Genomic DNA, 21,613 nt, shown 5'->3' on the forward strand with positions numbered 1-21,613 from the left:
TTTCTGAACTATAGATAGTCCCCAATTTATGATGGTTCAACTTATGATTTTTCAACTTTACAATGGTGGGAAAGCACTAATCACTCATTAGAAACCATCCTTTGAAATTTGAATTTTGATCTTTTCCTAGCTAGCGATCTGTGGTGGGATATTCTCTGGTGATGCTGGGCAGCGGCAGCGAGCCACAGCCACACCATCATGAGGGTGAACAACCGATACACTTACAACCATTCTGTTTTTCACTTTCAGTACAGTATTCAATAAACTACACAAGATATTCAATACTTTATTAGAAAATGAGCTTTCTGTTAGATGGTTTTACCCAAATGTAGGTTGATGTAACTGTTCTGAGCACATTTAAGGCAGGCTAGGGTAAGCTGTGATGTTCAGTAGGTTAGGTGTATTAAATGCATTTTTGACCTACAATATTTTCATCATCTTTCTTTGGGATATAACCCCATCGTAAGTTAAGGAAGATTTGTATAGCTAAGCACCATGCTAAGTCCACGAAGGACTCCACGTTACATACTCTGGAGGAAGATAGAGTCTAACTGGAGAGACAAGACATAAATATTATGAAAAGTTAAATAACAATTCAAGATAAGAATAGAAGAGATATCACAAGATAGTTTTTGAATAGTTTCCCAGTGAATTAATTATCCAAATACTAATTGCTAATAGAATCTGAAGGACAAGCTCACTGTGGTCTAGCACGACGAGGAAAGTCTTCCTCACTTATACTATACCTGTTCTTCATCCTCGTCCAGACCTCTGGTCCCCTCCCGATTCCTTTTTCTCCTATCGATAAGCCCCCTTATAGGTTTACTTTCTTCCCTCTCTATTCTAAAGCACTGATTCATCATTTCAGCCTCTCTCCACACCCTCATTGTCATGTCCTGCCAGTCTTCAAACAGCTGACCCCAGATCTGTCAGACCACTTTCCTTCTCCACTTCTAAACTCAGGCTGCTCAGTCCTGTGGGAAAGTTTTACCTAACTTGACAGATTGGCCCATCCTCTCCACTGCATGCAATCATTTCTCAGTAAGCAAATCTCTGCTTAGAATCTTCCCATGGCTCCCCTCTGTCTTTATGATTAAGAGCAATCTTCTTTTGTCTCTCTGCATTTATTAATGATCTGCAGCTTCATCTGAGAAATCTATATTTCCCTGGCTTCTGCACCTACTCTTTTTCCAGGACAACTCTGGTTTCAGGTCATCAGTAACCTGTCTGGCCATAATGTCCATCTCATTGTGACAGTCCCCTTACGATCTCCCCCACTCGACTCCACACACACATACACACACCTTTCTGGTCTTGTTGCCTACTAAGTCCCCTCCTTTAGAGGCCTTGTCCTTTGCTTTAGACTTAGGGACCTGTTTTCAGTTCCCCACAGATAGCATATTCTCTCCTTCCTCCAAATTTTTCCCATTCCCTCCTATAGTGCAATATGTCTACTGTTCAAAAGCTCCTTAATAGTTGCCATTTACTATGTACTGGGCAGAGTACTTTGCATGCCTTTTTTCTTTTAATCCTCACATCAACCTAGTGGGATAAATTTATTTCCCTTTACTTTAGAGATAAGGACACCAGGGCCTAGAAGAGGTCCTGTAATTTGCCCATGGCACTCTTTTACTAAGAGACAATCTAGAATTCAAACCATTGCTCTACAAGTTATGTTATGCTGCCTTCTCTTAGGAAAAGAAGTGTGTGTGTGTGTGTGTGTGTATTATTATTATTTACTTATTTTTTTTGGTGAGGAAGATTGTCCCTGAGCTAACATGTGTAGCCAATCTTCCTCCTTTTGCTTGAGGAAGATTGTCCCCGTGCTAACATCTGTGCCAATCTTCCACTGTTTTGTATGTGGGACACCACCACAGCATGGCTTGATGAGCAGTGTGTAGGTCCAGGCCCAGGATCTGAACCCACGAACCCCAGGTCACCAAAGTAGAGTGCACAAACTTAACGACTGTGCCATCAGGCCAGCCCTGAGGAGTATATTTTATTTATTTTTGTATACTTAATGCCTAGCAGAGGGCATAGTAAATATCTGTTGAGAGTGAAGTGAGGTTTGAGGTAGTCTTTTTTTTTTTTTTTTTTTTTTGAGGAAGATTAGCTCTGAGCTAACTGCTGCCAGTCCTCCTCTTTTTGCTGAGGAAGCTGGCCCTGAGCTAACATCCGTGCCCATCTTCCTCTGCTTTCTATGTGGGACGCCTACCACAGCATGGCTTGCCAAGCGGTGCCATGTCCACACCGGGGATCCGAACTGGTGAACCCTGGGCCATCAAAGCGAAACGTGCGCACTTAACTGCTGTGCCACCAGGCTGGCCCCTTGAGGTAGTCTTGATGAGAATGTTCTAAGCAAGAAAAAACATGGACAAATACAGACATGAGAATATGTCTCTGGCACATTTAGAGAACAATGACCAGATCACTGTGGATTAAAAAGATAGACTTTGCTGAGCGTAGCATTCAGGGGTCTTTCCATCCATAACTTATCCAGAGTTTTCTTGACACTTCCCTACCTGCTTCTGCTCCAATCTCTCTCGCCTTTTGCAGCAAAACTCCTCTCAGTGTTGACTGATTCTTCTCCTATTCTCTCTACTAAGGTTTTAGTCTCACTACTCCACCAGAATGGCAATTATTAAGGTCACTAGTGACTTCTGTGTTGCTAAATCCAGTGGACATCCTCAGTTGTCATCTTACTTGATCTGTCCACTTCATTTGACAAAGCGATCACTCCATTCTTACTTATATACTTTCTTCAAAGATACCATACTATCTTAATTTTCCTCCCACCTCACTAGTTCTAATTTCTTCCTCTACTCCGCAGCCTCTGGACAATGGAGTGCTCCAGGCTCAGCCCTCGTAGTCTTTCAGTTCACACTCATTCTCTTACTGATCTAATTCAGTTTTCTGTCTTTGAATACCACCTACATGCTGCTGACTCCTCAGTTTATATCTCTAATCCAGATCTCCCTCCCTGAACTCCACACTCTTACTAACGTCCTACTAACATCTAATAGACGTCCCAAACTTAACATATCCAAAATTAAACTCTTTATCTTCCTCTAAAAAGCTACTTCACCTGCTGTGTTTCCCATTTCAGTTGATGGCAACTCCAGCTTTCCACTTGCTAAGGCTAGAACCTTGGATTCTCACACTCTACAATTAGCATGTAAGGAAGTCCTTCAAAATCTAACCAGTTCACTGTTAGCACCCTGTTCACCTCACCTGAATTATTATAGTAACACCCTAACTCATCCTTCTCCTTTGTTGTGCTAACAACTGTTCTCACTGCAGTAGCCAGAGTGACCCTTTTAAGATAGAGTATTTATCACCATGCAAAATTCTGCAATGGCTCTCCATTTCACTCAGAACAAAACTAAAGTTGTAATAGCCTGCAAGACTACTCTGGCCTCCCCATACCTGTATGATCTCCTGTCCTACTCCTCTCCCTGTGTATGGTGGTTCAGCCACACCAGCCTCTTTGCATTTCTTCAAACATGCCACTGCTCCTGCCCTGGGGCCTTTGCTCTTCTTCCTGGAATGCTCTTTCCCCAGATAGTCACATGGTTCACTCTAACTTCCTTCGAGTTTTTGCTTAAATGACAGCATCTCAGTGAGGTCTGCCCTAACCTCCCTATTCAAAATCGCAAGCCAAATGTACTATCTTACCCTCCTGGGTTTTCCCTCCAGACTCCTTATCACCTTCTAGCATGCTATTCAATTAACTTTTTGTTTTGTTTACTTTTCATTGACTGTTCTCTCCATGCTGGAAAATAAGCTCTATAAAGGCAGGGATTTGTCTCTGTTTTCTTCATAATACCTTCCTAAAACAATGCCTGGGATAAGTAATTAATAAATAATTACTGAACTGAGTTAAAGTTAGGTATTTACATCTGAAAATCTTTTGGAGGTGTAAAGGTTCATTTAAGTAGATTTTCCAGCCATGAAAAAAGATATGTGAACCCCAAATATACAGAAAATACATTTGACCTCGAAGATTTGTTAACAGTTGTAGGTCTGCATGTACTATTATCATGCTCCTCAATGTCATTTGGTATTAAATTATGTTTAGTCCAGTGATTGATACAGGAGTGGGTTTTAGATTGCCTTCCCTCTCCCACAACCAACAAGGCTTTAATCAGGGCATTAAGGAGCTCTAAATAGGCCTTGTTTTTGAATCTGCATATCAGGAGGGGGCTGGGAGCATGAGTAGGAGGATGTCATGTCCCAGTGATTAATGATCTCTAGGAAGCTGAAAAGGGGAGAGTAATATACACAGTATTTCTACCCCCTGGAGTAGGAATGCAAACACCATTGTGCGGATCTGTGCATAGTCACTGACTTCCTGGTAGCTGGAGAATTTCATACACTCTTCTACCACAAATAAAACTGTCAGAGAAGTGACAGAGCTCAAAAAGCTGGCCTTCCTTACTTAAAAAGAATAGCTCAAACACAGTGAGCCAGAAAATTAATTTTGTAGTTGTTTGGGAACCCAGTTGTTTAATAAGAAACGAGAAAATGGGAACTTTTCCTGAAAAGCCTAAAACCTCCAAATATTTGTTGAATCAAACTCTACATTTGGTTTCTTAAATTTACTGAATTCCTTGAAACTGCTTATTTTAAATGAATTTAAAGGGAAACATTCCTTTGTAATGAAATGCATTGTCTTAAACTTTTCAGTGTGGTCTCTGGTAGATTCTGAGAATCAGACTATCAATGGACTCCAGAGCCTATTGCCCTGTGTGTTGAAAAAAAGTCCTAACGTTTCACAATGGCTTATACAGTTTTAGAAAGTAATTCTAAGGTAGAATTCTTTAGTTTTTTTTTTTTCTTTTAACCCCAGTGAATCTATGATATTTGATAACAGTTTCCAAATGCTTAAGTCAGAAGCAGAACATTTTTAACTCTGGATAAGGAACTACAGATGTTTGCAAAAATTTTAAAACGAAAGTTTGTGGGAAAAGCATTATATTTGGACCAATTGTGACTATTTACAAATAACCAAAATTAGGAAGCTTGTTTAACAGTAATAGTAGTTACAGCAGCAGCAGTAGCAGTAGTAGATTTTTAGGGGGGACAACCAGATAGCTTGTATTTTACGAGGAACCATTCATTTATAGGACTTGTTAAATTACTTTTGTTCTTGGTTCAGATTTTTTGATACCCTTTACAGTACCACTCGTTCTGCACTGTCTCATTTTTAAACTGTGATTTCTTATGAATTTTTTTCCCCATAATATAAAAAGAAAGAAAGGAAATGTTCATTCTTGGGGAAATGGAACCATACTTCACGGTAAAGGGAAGAAAAAATTTTGTATTTTATTTCTGTTTTGTTGTTGTTTATTTTGTTTTATTTTTTAGGGTGTCATTATAATCTAAAATAAAATGAACTACTATGGTCTAAATTAAGATAACATCAGATAGATTAAGCCCTGAACTTGGTTCCCAAGTGGTTAGACCTTTAAATTGCATTTGGACGAGTTTATTTTTAGTCAGGATGTGGTTATTTTTAGATCTGCTTCTCTGTCACTAGGAAATGTAATGCCTGTCTTTCCATTGTTGTTTATCAGGAAGTTCTGAGGCACAGGCTTGTAAGATCCAGTTAGCAGAGAATACCCCCTCTCCTTTTAGGTGAAATAATATGAAATAATGCATGAAGGAAAATATATTAATTGAGAACATGTCTAATTTTTAAATGATTAGTGTCATTTTAATCTCTTATACACTGAGCAACAGAACCAGATTTTTAGAGAATACCAGAAATACAAGGTTTGGGTTCCCCCTGCTGGTGTGCATCCCCGGCTCGTGTATTCATTAATACATAGCAAGAAGGCCTTGGGAATAGAGATTCGAAATTGCTACTTCGGCCTCTTTTAAAAATACTTGATGATGAGAGAGGGAGAAAAAGCACATTACCCATTTTCTACAAATGTCTTACAAAAAATGGGATGATCTAAAAATTGTATTTTCTACATCTAAAAAGAACAAAACTTAATCCTACAATATTTGGTTTTTAATATTGTTGCCTCTGTGATAAGCTGCTTATATACAGCTTCTCAAATGCTTTATGTTGTAATCTAAGGAATAATAAAACACCAGTGGCTTCACAAAAGGATTTAAAACCCCAAGGAAAAAATGCAAAGCTAGCATTGTGTCATAATAAAATTAAAGAGCTCATGTTAAAGCTTACTAATTCCTATTTTAGCATTTCAGAGAGTGACATGACATCATGTGATTGTGTGTCCATTTAACATCTGTTCTTTCTAATTTATCATATATGTATTTGAAACAGTTCTCTTTATTTTCTGTTTCTTAGTCAATAAATGCTAAGTAATATTAAAGGCTCATTTTGAAAAAGAAAAATTTTAATTGACTCCTAAAAGTCACTTCTCAACTTACAATTATGTTCACATTTTAAAGGACTATTCAGTCAAATTAAAATATTGTATTTTTAAATTGCTTTTCAGCAATGCAGTCAACCTTTTAAGCAATGTTCCAGTCTCTTGTTTGGATGTTCTCATTTGTCCATTAACCCATGAAGAAACAGCCCAAGAGGCAACGACTTTAGATGAACTGCCCAGTGATAAAACAGCTGAGAAAGAAACAGTTTTGAAAAACAATACCATGGTATACAATGGTATGAATATGGAGGCCATTCATGTTTTACTCAATTTTATGGAGAAGAGAATAGACAAGGTAAGGCTGATAAAATGGAGGTCTTGGGAAAATGCTTCTAAAGAACGTAAATGTGCCATACATGCAGACATCACAGGACATAATTTTTAAATCTAAACTTTTTTTATAGCTGACATCTTACATAATTGTTCTCTGGAATGCATTTTATTACAATATATGATAAATTACTGAAACCAAGTGAGTTTATTTTTTAAAGCTGAAAATTGTGTTGATGCAACACCAAAATTCTGACTGGTGCCAAGGAAAAATTAATTAGTTTTCCACGTAGGTATTTTCTAAGTCCTAGGAGTAAAAATTATGCCCCTAAAAAAGCTTGATGATAAATACATTCTATAATGCCTAAAAGACATCTTTTTAAAAAAAAAATCATCAACTCTCCATTTGTCGTGAGATGCTTATCTTCTCTCATCTGTCACTTCCTTTGTCAGATAACTATATTAAAAGGCAGCAAGGTAGTATGGGTGGGTCATCAAAACCTTTGCCTCAGTTAAGCCCATTGGCTGAGCCAGTGAGGACCCTACAAAATCTAGGAAAATCCAGGAAGGATAAAAATGGGCATTAGTAAACATGAAAAGTTCGCTGATGAAATGGAAATATTGTTGGGGAAATAATTTTTAAAATAGTTTGTAAAGTTTTGGTAACAAAATATTGTCTCCCCCTTAAAAAAAGGAGTTATGCTCAGTTATATGGAACAAAGTAATACTGTTAGAAATTAAACTAATGTAGCATGTATGATTTTCTTTATAGGGAAGCAGCTATAGAGAAGGTCTAACTCCAGTTCTCAGCTTATTAACAGAATGTTCTCGAGCCCATCGAAACATCAGAAAATTTCTCAAAGATCAGGTAACTGCTTAATGTCTATTACATCTTAAAGTTAATCTTCTTATGTGTTTTTTTAACATAGAATTAATGAGTTGAATTCTTTCATAGGGTTTTCTGTCAGAAATTCAGAAACTCAGAAAAGTTAGTTTTAATCTTTGAAATCTTCCTAGTCCAGAAATAAGTGGATCCTGTATACTTTTTTGTTATTCATTCATTAATTCAGCAAATGCTTATTGAGATCTACGATGTTCTGTGTTGTAAGCATTGTTCTAAGCTTTGAAAGGCAGATGAAGTCTTTGCCTTGTGGAGTTTACCTTATAGTTGGGGGACAAAAAGTAAACAAATATATGATGTAATGGCAAGTGGTGGTAAGTGTTCTGAAGAAAGATACAGGAGAAGGAGAAGAGGAGACTTAGGGTGATACGGGAAGGCCTCTCTGAGGAAATGACATTTGAGCAGAAACTTGGATAAATACAAAAAGGATCTCTGAGAATGTCTGGAAGAGGATATTCTCTGAGAATATTCTGGAACAGGAAAATACCAGAGAGAATAAGTTCAAAGTCCCTGAGATGAGAGGATGCTTTGGTATGCTTAAGGAAAAACAAGAAGGCTAGACAACAATACACAAGGGGGCAGAGAGGTGGATGGAGTAAAAGATGTAAGCTAGAACCAAATAACAGAAGGTTGTGTCGGACTTTTGATTCTCTTCTAAACGAGATTGGAAAGCATTGGACAGTTTTGAGAAGAGAAGAGATGGGACCTCATCTATATTTAAAGATACTCTGGCTGCTGTTTGTAGGATAGACTAGAGGAGTGTGAGGAGACGTGAGGAGACCAGCCCAAAAGAGAGCTGGTGATGAAGTTTGGAGCAGGATGGTAACAGAATTCATGGTAAGAAATCATTTTTCCACCACTGCATCTAGTGTCTGTCTGCATCCGTACCGCCATATCCTTTGTCTCCTTTCTATCACAATGGATGAATTGTCCCTGCTTCCTTCTGTGGCCAGCCTCTGCACTCGTATCCTGGATCCCTTTCCCTCTCACCAAGAACTTTGCTCCTGCATTTGTTTCCTCTCTTTCTTCTTAGGTTAATCTTTTTTTTTTTTAACGTATTGGATCATTTCTGTCCACACCCAAACACATCTTCCATCTTAAAAACAAAAAAACCTTCCCTTAATCCCACTTCTTAATCTGCCTCCCCATTTCTCTGCTCTTCTTTATGCACTGTTCCTCAGAAGAATTTCCTATACTCACCCTCTCTGTTCTTTTTACTCATCTTTGATTCTCTCCTGAACCCACTGAAATGAGGCTTTCATGCTTTCTACCCCATTGCAAAGGTGTTTATCAAAAGTCATCAACCCAATATTGCCCAATCTAATAGTTCTCAAATCTTTCTTTTTAATTCTCCAATAGCATTTTGATGTAATTGAGTACTCCCTCCTTTTTGAAATATTTTCTTTACTTGGTTTCTAGGACACAATAGGGAACCTCTTCTTTGCAGTGCCCCAAGGCAATATTGTCTTTGTCTCCATTTCCACTCCCTTGGTGATCTCATTCAGCGGTCATGGTTTGGAAAATCATCTGTAGGCACATGACTCCCAAATTTCTATCTCCAGCCCTGATCTGTCCCCTAAGCTTCAGACACATAACAAACTGCATACTCATCTCTTCTCCTGGGATGTAGTAGGTATCTTAAGTTTAACATATCTCAAACTAATCTCTTGATTTCCCATCCCCCACCCTCTTTCTTCCTCTTCTTTCCACATTTCAATACACGGTACTACCATTGACCCTGTTGTTTATTTACTGCCATATAGAATTTCCTCTAATAAATGAACCAGGTTCTTTTTTCCCCTCTGTGGTCAAGCTTTAGTAAGCACTTCACTATGTGTAGAGCACATTAATAGATAATGCTGATAAGGGGACATTAGAAAGTAGGGACTCTATCTTTGAGGAGTTTACAGTCTATTGGAAGAAGAGAGAGGCACCATGAAAGCATAAGCAATCATTTAAGCAAAATAAACTAGTTAATTAATGAATTAATGTCATTTCCAAGTTTGATTATTTTAAGACATTCTACCATGACTAGGAAGACTTGGTGAAGAATAATAAATGAAAATACTTTGTTTTCTGTATTTTAGCTTTTTCACATAGAAGATCCAGTTTCGACTAAACTGTTTAGATTTTGCTATCTCTAACCTGGAGAGCCAAAAAAACTTACTTGTTAAACAGCTTCTTTATATGAAGACGTTGGGCTACTCATTATGTATATTCAAAAGATTATGAGACCCACTCCTTATCCTCAAAGAAACACTATAGTATAGATAAAGAGATGAGACGTAACAAGTAAAAGATAACTAAAGATACAAGACACAATTCAAAAATCAACTTTCCTTCTGAGAAGGATGCGCTGTAGACCATGATGATCAAGAAAAGCAGAGCTTATGGGGCCAGCCCAGTGGTGCAGCGGTTAAGTTTGCACATTCCACTTTGGCGGCCCAGGGTTCACCAGTTCAGATCTTGGGTGCAGACCTATGCACCACTTATCAAGCCATGCTGTGGCAGGTGTCCCACATATAAAGTAGACAAAGATGGGCACAGATCTTAGCTCAGGGCCAGTCTTCCTCAGCAAAAAGAGGAGGATTGGCAGCAGATGTTAGCTCAGGGCTAATCTTCCTCAAAAAAAAAAAAAGAAAAGCAGGACTTAAAGTAACAAATGATTAGCTTTGATAATAATGTAAAGGGAATCATGGCTAATTAATTATGTGCTATAGTTGATACCTGATTAAATCCAATTCATGCATGCCAAAGAAAATTGGTTTTGACTATTCTATATTTGGGCAGGTAGAAAGAGAACAGATGGTAGAAATTACTGACCCAGGTTGGATTAGTCTGGAGAGGCTTATAGAAGAGATGAGGATTCTGTGGGTTTGAAAGAGGAACTGGACAAGATTTGTCAAAGAAAAGAAAAAATTAGTTGGAAGGTAGTATTTAGGGGGAAATAGAAAGGGTCTGTACATATGCAGTTTGTCGGGGAGTGATATATATCAATAAAAACAACAAAATTTCACTTTAAAAAACTTGTTTTAAGGAATCCCAAACATAGCTAACAAAGTTTTTGTGTGATACCCTTGGTTAATAGATTCTTGACTCTGGAACTTAGGCACATACTACATGAAGTCACTTGTTACATGCCTCATTCTTCTAAAAATAGGAGATAAACTCAGTCTGGTTGGCTGAATCAAATAATCAGAATTTATCATATAATGAGTCTTTGCCTATAGAGCACAAAGAGCATTGTACTCTCCCCACCAGAGGTGTTGAAATATGGATTCTGTAAACACTCGGCTAGACTCCTCAGTTTTCTGAGATTTAGTTTCCACTTTTGTTCACAGTATGTCTCCAGTGCCTCCAGGACCTCCTGATACATGGTAGGCACTCAGTCTAGAAAGAGAGGCAAGAAAGAAAGTCAGTTGAATGGATTCAATAAAATAGTATACATGTAAAGGGCCTGGCACTGTAAATTATTATTTGACTTTGTGTCTATCCTCATTTCCTAGCATAGTGCCTAGCTTATAGAAAGCACTTTTAAAAAGTGACTTGAATTAATTCATTCTTCTTTAATCAGCAAATGTTTATTGAACACCTGTACTATGACAGGCAGTGAGAGCAATGAACAAAACAGAAAGAAATCCCTGCACCCATGGAACTGACTCTTGTGGAAGAAGAAAGACAGTAAAGAAATCAATATATACTGTGTCAGGTGGTGATAAGAGCTTTGAGGAAAATTAAAGCAGAGTTGGAAGAGGGATAAGAAAGAGAATGCTAAAGGCTAGTTATATAGAGTGGTCAGGAAATGTCCTGCTATAAATGACATTTGAACAGAATCCTGAAGGAAGTAAGGGAATGAGCCATGCCAGTTTCTAGAAAAAGTTTCTGGGCAGAAGGAACAGTAAATGCAAAGACTGTGAGGCAGGAAAGTGTTTGGTATGTTTAAGGAGCTCCATGGAGATCTGTGTGGCTGTAGCGATGTAAGCAAGGAGTGTAGTAGAAATGAAGTCAGAAAAGTAGAAGGAAGCTGGATTATGTGAAACCTAAGGGAATTGTAAGAACTTCATCTTTTACTGTCAGTAAGCTGAGAAGCCATGGGAACTGGAGGACTTTGAGAACAGGAATGACATCATCTGACTGTCAAAAGATTATCCTAGCTTCTATGTAGAGAATAAATCATAGAAGGACCAGTATGGAATCAGGGAGCACTTGGGAGGCTGTGGTAATAATCCAGGCGATAAATATTGTAGTTTGGTTTTGGTAATACTAGAGGAGGTAGTGAGAAGTCGTTAGATTATGAATATATTTCAAAAGTAGAGCCAAAGTAATTTGCTGATGGATTGGATGTGGGGTATGAAAGAGAGGAGTCAAAGATATTTCCAAGGTTATTGTACTGAACAGTTGGAAAAATGGACTTTCCATTTAGTGAGATGGAAAACTGCAGAAGGAACAACTTTGGTGGGAGCATCAAGAGTTCCATTTAGGACATGCTAAATTTGAGAGGCCTATGAAAGTCTTGAGCTCAGGGAAGAAATCAAGGTGGAGATATAATTCAGGGCATTATCAGTAGATAGAGAACGTATAAAGCCATAAAACTGGATGAGATCACCAATAGAATGAGTGAAAATAGTAAAGAAATGTTGTGCAAGAGCTCAACCTTTGAATATTCCAACACTTAGAAAACAAGAAGAGAAAAGAGAATTGGCAAAAGAGGCTGAGATGAAGCAACCCATGAGGTAGGAGGAGAACCAGACGAGAAGGGGTCTAGGTCGATAGATGGGTGAGTAAGTGAGCAAACAAACAGAAGAACCAAGCCCTCTGAGGATCAATGTATAAAATAGGGATGATGGTGATGTTACTACCTCCTTTGCAAGGTCACTGTGAGGACTGATTCTAGAGAATGTATGTATACAGCAACTAGCGCATAGGAAGTACTCAATAATTAATAGCAATTTTTTTATTGTAAAATAAAACAACTAGACAACATAAGTACAGATTTTTTTAGTAAATACTGAAAGTGCTGCAGGAATTAAAAGAGGGAGAAAATCAATATGAGTCAGGGTATTAAGGAAGTCTCCATGGAAGAAAGAGAAACTTCACCCAGACTTTAAAATGAATTTTGCTAGAGGCAAGCAGAGGCATTCCGGGTGCTGAGATGAGGGAAAACTCAGAAATGGATTTGAATATATCATGGTGGTATAGTGAAGAGATGTTTCTCTTCAAATGAAATTTCATTACAGTCATGAAATTATTTGAGGTTTGTTTTTTGTTGTTGTTAGTTTTATTTTATTTGGAAGCAAACCTATTTATTTTTTTAAATGTTTTTTCCACTCATAAAACTGAGCTCAGTTGACATTCAAGACTGACCAGTTGTGTGGTACCACTCTTGCTTTCTCTAGTACTTATGACTGATGATGGTTTCTGCATTTGTGCCATTAGGTTTTACCACCATTGAGGGATGTGACAAATCGACCTGAAGTTGGCTCAACTGTGCGAAATAAGCTGGTGCGCCTCATGACACATGTTGACCTTGGAGTCAAGCAAATTGCTGCTGAATTCCTTTTTGTCCTTTGCAAAGAGAGAGGTAGGTTAAACTCTTTGCCCTCTAATTTTTTATCTTTCTGGGGGAATTTGAGAAATCTTTTTGTTAGTAGTGCCCATCTCATTCTACTCTTTTCAGAGTTTTCTCTTTATCTGTTCTATTAGAGGGCTTGAGGAGATATTAAAAATTAATAATTTAAAAACGCTTTCTGTACGCTTCTGAATTCATTGAGACATGGGGACAGAAATATTACCAAACACACTCACATTTAAACTTTGCCTCTGTTTCCTTAACCCAGACTTCTTAATCTTGATGAGTCAGGACCTGGAGCCATTATGAAAAACCTCTCTAAGTAATTCAAGTGCTACTATTTTGATAACCATGCAAAGACCCGGGTTAGTTCCCCTTTAATTCCTCTCAGAATTAAAGCTATAGGAGTTTTGGTTTTTTCATTAAGTTCTTTAATCAATTGTTATTGAATGTGAGCTATACAATATATTGGATGGAAGTACAAAAATATCTAAGAAATACCCCTTACCCTTGAGATAAGGGTAAGAGTAACTACTACAATATAATAAATAATACTCTGTAAGTATATAAAGTGATTGTCTTCTGAGATACGTCCAACAATTAAAAATATTTCCTAAAATTGTATGGGTTATTTTTGCTTGGCAAAAGGCAAGTTCTTCAAACAACGAACTTTTACTAAGTTATTCAGATATTCTTACCTATTTCTTTCTTCATCTCCTACTTTATAAATGTGCTAGTATAAAAGTCCCATCTAAGCAGATTTTATATTCTACTTTTTTAAAGTGCCCCAGTTTTGTGAAATAGATAATTTGGAGGTAGAAAACTTCACTCACTTCCTCAAAATCTTAAGTCAGTTGAATTCTTTTTTCCCCCCAGCTTTATTTAGGTGTAATTGATGAATAAAATTGTATATATTTAAAGTATACAAAATGATGATTTTATATACATATACATTGTGAAATGATTACTGCAATCAGGTTAATTAATAGATCCACCACCTCACATAGTTACCCTTTTTTTTTGTAGTGAGAATACTTAAGATCTACTCTCAGCAAATTTCAAGTGTACGCTACAGTATTATTAACTATAGTCACCATGCTGTACATTAGATCCCCAAAACTTAGTCATCTTATAGCTGAAGGCTTATATCCTTTGACAAGCATCTCCCCATTTCCCCCACCCCCTAACCCCTGGTAAGCACCATTCTACCCTCTGTTTCTATGCATTTGAATTTTTGGGAGGCTTCCACATACAAGTGAGATCATAACGGTATTTGCCTTTGTCTGGCTTATTCATGTTGTCGCAAAGCAGGATTTCCTTCTTGTCATGGCTGAAATTATAAAATATATATATAATATTCCATTATATACCACATCTCCTTTATCCCTTCATCTGTCAGTGGACAGTTAGCTTGTTTCCATATCTTGGCTATTGTGAATAATGCTGCAATGAACATGGGAGTGCAAGCATCTTTTGGGGGTACTGATCTCTTTTCCTTTGGATATACCCAGAAGTGGGATTACTGGATCATATGGTAGTTCTATTTTTAATTTTTGAGGAACCTCCATAACTGTTTTCCGTAGTGGCTACTCCAATTTACATTCCCATCCACAGTGTACCAAGCTTCCCTTTTAACCACATCCTTGCTAACACTTATTATGTCTTGTCTTTTTGCCATCCTAACAGGAGTGAGGTGATCTCTCATTGTAGTTTTGATTTGCATTTCCCTGATGATTAGTGGTGTTGGACACCTTTTCCTATATCTGCTAGCCATTTGTATGTCTTCTGTGAAAAAATGTCTATTCAGGTCCTTTGCCCATTTTTTAATTGAATTATTTGCTTTTTTGCTCTTGAGCTGTATCCATTGAATTCTTAAACTTCATTTCTGACTGATTAATCTAACCACTTCAGTTTCTAAGATGGTATATTAGCAACATAATTTGATCAATATCATAACAATGATAATAAACATATCTATTATGTATTGAGATATCATGTGCTGGACATTTATGCATAATTTCATTTAATTCTCATAAGGACTCTGTAAGCTAAATATTATTGTTATTATTTTAGTATCATAAATGTGGCAACCTGGCGCTTAAGAGCCTTTCAGTAATTTATCCAAGGTCGCACTGTTGCTTAAGGCTGAAGCCCAAATTTGAGGCCTGTCTGTCCATTCTGCCAGATTTCCTCTCATAATAATCTCGACTACTATCATAGACTAGTTTATTTAACATCCGCTCTTTTAAACACTTCAATTCTTTCATGACTTTTAAAAAAGATTGATTTAGCATCTTGGAATTAAGTGACTGGTATAGTGTCTTGTATATAGTACTCTGTAAATACTGGCTGAATTGAATCAATTTTTCTGAAATCAGAAATTAGCTGTTTTTTTAAAGTGTAATTATGTATGTATATACATAAATCTAAACCACACATATGTGTATCTATTCATTAAAAAAGATTTACCAAAATATTATCCAGTTACCTCTGAGTAGTAGGATGACTGGTGATTTTGTTTTTAGTTTCTCTGTATTTTATAATTTTTCTGCAGTGAGTATGCATTTCTTGGGTATTTTGTAAAAAGTGTTTAAAAGAGGAAAAATAAAGTTTATTTCTTCTAGAATTTCATATCTAAGTATATAAGTTAACGTATCTAAATATAACCACCTTACTAATAAGTTTAGTGAGTGTCATAGCAAATATGGTATATACATTTATAAATGAATTTGTTAATTGTTTTTCATTTGAAACGGTTAGCTTTATCTCTATTGGACCCATTATTTGAGGTTTCATAGTCCTAACTTTGAGCCCAAAGCCAACTCATGTTAACAAAATTGTATCTTTTTCATTTGACCTGTAACAATTCTATATGTACTCATCTGCTTTTCCTTCCAATTTGATTTTAAGTTTAGTAGATGTATTCTTCTGGATAAAAATTTACTCATTCATCAAATACTTTTTGAGCTAGACCCTAGGAATACAGAGGTATACAAGATAAACGAGATCTCTGCCCTCATATTATTTGCTTTCTTATCAGGGGTCACAAACTCAAATGCCTACAAGTGCCAAGCTGGTAATGAAAGTAAGTCAAATGCACTGGACATAAGATGATAAATGAAAACTGACACTTGGCTCATTGTTGGGGAGACAGTGGGTTGGGAATGGAGGAGCAAGGGGACTGGAAAGAGGACATTGCTGCTATCTAGCTCTAGCTGATTGTTACTATGAAGGCATATGTGGCCACTGTTAGCAAATCTTTCATATTTTTTAGGAAAAGCCAGGACTCTGGATTTTCACATAAAATCTCCCAGTTTTTAAATGCTGTCAACGAATTCTAATTTAAAACCTTCTGGCAGAAAAAAAGTATTTGTAGTCCGCATTCAACTTGTAAGTCAATTTTTGGAGTTTGGGTTGGATTTTGAGGCAGACTATATCAAAATCAAATAAATTTCAAATAATTTATCAGAGTGGCTGAACTTTTCTCTTAAGGATGTTCAAAGCTAGGTTTGAATGTACCTGATCAAAGGTCAGACCACTAAGTAGAGACAGCAAGCAGCAATCAATTTGGGTTAGGACCACAGAGACTAGATTAAGAAGGAAAATTAAAAATGGGGCGAGATACAAAGGGCAAAATTTTATGGAATACTTGGCACAGAAAGAGCCATCCAAGTGTCTTAAATACCGATCTGTGCCAGGCTAAACAGTATCTCCAGCTGATAGTGCCTCACAAGTTAACTTGTGTCACCAACTTGTTTTGTTGAGCTCTGACAAAACTAAACTTATTATCTGCTCTGCAAATTGTGTACATTCTACAGGGGGCCCAAAGATAGGCCTTACATAGTTTAAGAAAAGAAAATAATTTGTAAAACAACCCGCTGCCAGGGTATAAAATCAATTTGCATAAATCAGTAGCATTTCTATACTCCAGTAATGAGCCAACAGAAAAAGAACTCAAGAATACAATACCATTCACAATCGCAACAAAAAGAATAAAATACCTTGGGGTAAACTTAACTAAGGAAGTGAAGGACCTATATAATGAAAATTACAAGGCCTTTCTGAGAGAATTGGATGACGACATAAGGAGATGGAAAGACATTCCATGTACATGAATTGGAAGAATAAACATAGTTAAAATGTCCATTCTACCTAAAGCAATCTACAGATTCAACGCCATCCCAATCAGAATCCCAATGACATTCTTTACAGAATTAGAACAAAGAATCCTAAAATTCATGTGGGGCAACAAAAGACCCCGAATTTCTAAAGCAATCCTGAGAAAAAAGAACAAAACGGGAGGCATCACAATCCCTGACTTCAAAACATACTACAAAGCTACAGTAATCAAAACAGCATGGTACTGGTACAAAAACAGGTGGACAGATCAATGGAACAGAATTGAAAGCCCAGAAATAAAACCACACGTCTGTGGTCAGCTTATCTTTGACAAAGGAGCTGAGGGCATACAATGGAGAAAAGAAAGTCTTTTCAACAAATGGTGCTGGGAAAACTGGAAAGCCACATGTAAAAGAATGAAAATTGACCATTCTTTTTCACCATTCACCAAAATAAACTCAAAATGGATTAAAGACCTAAAGGTGAGTCCTGAAACCATAAGGCTTCTGGAAGAAAACGTAGGCAGTACACTCTTTGACATCAGTATTAAAAGGATCTTTTCGGACACCATGTCTTCTCAGAGAAGGGAAACAATAGAAAGAATAAACAAATGGGACTTCATCAGATTAAAGAGCTTCTTCAAGGCAAATGAAAACAGGATTGAAACAAAAAAACAACCCACTAACTGGGAAAAAATATTTGCAAGTCATATATCTGACAAAGGCTTAATATCCTTAATATATAAAGAACTCTCGCAACTCAACCACAAAACATCAAACAACCCAGTCAAAAAATGGGCTGGAGACATGAACAGACATTTCTCCAAAGAAGATATACTGATGGCCAATAGGCACATGAAAAGATGCTCATCATCGCTGATCATCAGGGAAATGCAGATCAAAACTACACTAAGATATCACCTTACACCCGTTAGAATGACAAAAATATCTAAAACTAATAGCAACAAATGTTGGAGAGGTTGCGGAGAAAAAGGAACCCTAATACACTGCTGGTGGGAATGCAAACTGGTGCAGCCACTATGGAAAACAGTATGGAGATTCCTCAAAAAACTAAAAATAGAACTACCATACGATCCAGCCATCCCACTACTGGGTATTTATCCAAAGAGCCTGAAGTCAGCAATCCCAAAAGTCCTGTGCACCCCAATGTTTATTGCAGCACTGTTTACAATAGCCAAGACGTGGAAGCAACCTAAGTGCCCATCAACAGACGAATGGATAAAGAAGATGTGGTACATATATACAATGGAATACTACTCAGCTGCAAAACAGAACAAAATCATTCCATTTGCAATAACATGGATGGACCTTGAGAGAATTATGTTAAGTGAAATAAGCCAGCAAGAGAAGGATAATCTGTGTATGACTCCACTCATATGAGGAATTTAAAACTATGGACCAATAACAGTTTAGTGGATACCAGGGGAAAGGTGGGGTGGGGGGTGGGCACAAAGGGTGAAGTGGTGCACCTACAACATGACTGACAAACATTAATGTACAATTGAAATTTCACAAGATTGTAACCTATCAATAACTCAATTAAAAAAAAAGGAAAAAAAAAAAAACAACAACCCGCTGCCTTTGTGAGGGGTTTCCCCCCTTTTAACACATTCATTAATTTCCAGTACATGCTAGGCATTATGACAAGGACTGAATTGCAGAGATAAATAAGGCTTGAACTTCTTCAGCACATAGCCCCAGCCCCACACCTATAAACTTACTTTTGTCTCCTTTATTTCAGTCTCAGAGGAATAGGTGTTTGTTTAGCTCAGAGCTGAAGTCTCCCTTTCCTGTTGATCTTTTCTCTTCCTGTCTTCTCAGGAAGCCTTGTTACCTTCTATTCCTTTGTTTTTTAACTCTCCCTATGTGGTTCCCTTAACCTATATACATCTTCATGTCACTGTCCTTCACATCTTAGCATCTTGAAAGACTAACATGTTTTTCTCTTTAGTCTCCTTACTACCCACTCAGGCTTCAGCTTGCTGCAAGTCAGGCTTTCTAACACCATTCCCTGCCCCTCAGACTCCACTGAAAATGCTCTCAGTAAGGTCACAAATTAATTTTCAAAAGCAATGGATATTTTTAACCTTTATCTTACTATGTTTCTCATAACAGTTGACACCGTTGAGCACTCTCTTTGTTTCTGTGCTTCCACACACTCCTAGATTTCCTTTAAGCTGTTCTTTTCAGTCTCCTTTGCTAATTACTCTCTTTGTCCACATGTAATTGCTGGTGTTCCCTAGAGCTCTCTTCTGGCCCCTGTTCTCACTTTACATTGCTCCCTGGGTGATCTCATCTTATTCCTTGGCTTCTGCTTCAGCCTATTTGCTGGGGATTCCCAAATCTGTGTATGTCTCAAACTATTAAAATAGTTATAGCTCTCTGCTTCTGGCCAGGTTTTCTTCTGTCTTCCACGTGGCTAGCAGAAGGATTGCTCTACAATACAAATATAATCTTGTCATTCTCCCTTATATGACTCCCTGTCACCTGCATGGTAAAATCCAAATTTACCTCCATGGCCTATCTCTGTAGTATATTCTAAATCCACTGTACACTCTCTACTTAATCATACTAAATTTTTTATTCTTGCCTGATTATACTCTGCTGTTTCTTGGCATATATCCATGGCTTGGCAGATGCTGTTCCTCTTACATAGAATGCCTTTCTCCATCTTTGTTAGCATGGTGAGCTTTATTTATCCTTGAAGATCAGCTTTAGCATCATCTCTGTGAAGATTTCTCTGATCATCCAAGGCAGAGTTAATCATTATCTGCCTTGTACCATTTTTACTTATCTCTGTTTTTAATACTTCTGACATTTGCTATGTTGTAACTCTTTATTTGTCAAACTTGCATTATAGACATTGAGTTTTCATTAAATCAGAGATTGTGTCTTCTTCATCTTTGGATCCCCAGTGTTTAACGAAGAACCTTATAGATAGTAGATGCCCCCATAAATGTTTAATGAAAGAGCAAATATTTGTGCTCTCTATGAATTCACTGTGGTAAATACACTGTCTTGTGGATTTCTCCATATCAAGTAATAATATCAGTACACTGTTGTAACACCATAAGAGAGGAATGTGCCAGGTAGTCTGGTAACCTGGAAGAGGGAAGGATTGGGTGGTGTGGAAAAGGTCAGAAAAAGTCTTCACAGAGAAATGGGAAACAGCCTTGGTATGTACAGAAAAGAAACTAGTTCAAGGTATGAGGAATCCCCAGTGTGCAGGAGTAATAGGAGATGACTTTGGAAAAGAAGGCAGAGGCCACAAAATGAAGAACACTTTACGCCCTACTTTAGAACTTGAGCTTTACCCTATAGGGGAGATAGTAAAGGTTTTATCCAGGAAGGTGATAACATATTTTTGCTTTTCAAAGATAGGCAGTTGTGTGGAACAAGGAATGAAGGAGTGTGAGAATGGAAATAGAGAGACTAGTTAGAAGAAGCTACTAGTATAGGATTTCTAAATAGTATTTGACTAGAAGGAAAAGAATTATAAATCCTTCTCTGTGTAACAGAGAAGGGGGAATGGTCTCTGGGTAGACCTGGCTCTGCTGTTCTCTCTCTTTGGTAAAAGAGCAAAACCTCTTTTTTGTTCTCATGGTAGAGTGTGGTAAACCCCCATTTGTGTCAGCAGTTAATACCATTACTCCTAGTGCAGTTCTCACGTGGTGTGCGGCGGTGGCTGCGTTCCTCTGTTCATAGTGCCCTCTAGCATCTTGGTAAAACAGCGATAAAATATTTCTTGCAACTTTCTGACTGAATGCTGATTTGTTTCATTTCTACAGCAGTTTCACCTAACTGTATGGATGATTACTATGACCAAAAAACAGATATATCTGTCTCTTTTTTTTCCCCGAGGACCAACTGAAGAATCTTTGCAGCTTACCTTAACATCCAAGTCGAATCCATTTTTCTTTTACTACTTTCCCAATTCAAATAGGATGTTAAACGGTGTATTTGAAAATAAACTAAAAAGGATCTAGAAACACTCTACCAAATACAGTGCACTCTCGTATCCCTGGGTTCTGCATCTGCAGATTCAACCAACTGCAGAGTGAAAGGCCTACATGGTTGCGTCATGGTTTTGAGCACATACAGACTTGTTTTTCTTGTCATTATTCCCTAAACTATATAGCAACTATGTACATAGCATTTGCATTGTATTAGTAATCTAGAGATGATTTAAAGTATATGGGAGGATGTACGTAGGTTATATGCAAATACTACACCATTTTATATAAGGGACTTGAGCTTATATAGGATTTTGGTATCCACACCCATTCCTGGAACCAATCCCCTGGGGATACTGAGGGACTACTGTAAT

General features: G+C 37.4%; 1 protein-coding gene across 12 annotated transcripts in view; it reads left to right on the plus strand.

Moving 5' to 3' along the window:
• The window catches only part of RIC8B (RIC8 guanine nucleotide exchange factor B), a 106,203-nt gene that overhangs the window by 54,426 nt on the left and 30,164 nt on the right, over positions 1-21,613 (plus strand). For all 12 annotated transcript variants that reach the window (XR_548290.2, XR_548292.2, XR_548293.2 and 9 more), the window contains 3 exons: positions 6,474-6,702; positions 7,450-7,545; positions 13,015-13,159. Coding sequence is in view for 5 of the 12 variants with exons in the window: in XM_070599812.1 (XP_070455913.1) it covers positions 6,474-6,702; positions 7,450-7,545; positions 13,015-13,159 (470 nt within the window). In the remaining 7 variants the exon portion in view is untranslated. The remainder of the gene's footprint in view (positions 1-6,473; positions 6,703-7,449; positions 7,546-13,014; positions 13,160-21,613) is intronic.

This window comes from Equus przewalskii, chromosome 29 (assembly GCF_037783145.1).
Source record: "Equus przewalskii isolate Varuska chromosome 29, EquPr2, whole genome shotgun sequence".
NCBI classification, from domain to species: domain Eukaryota; kingdom Metazoa; phylum Chordata; class Mammalia; order Perissodactyla; family Equidae; genus Equus; species Equus przewalskii.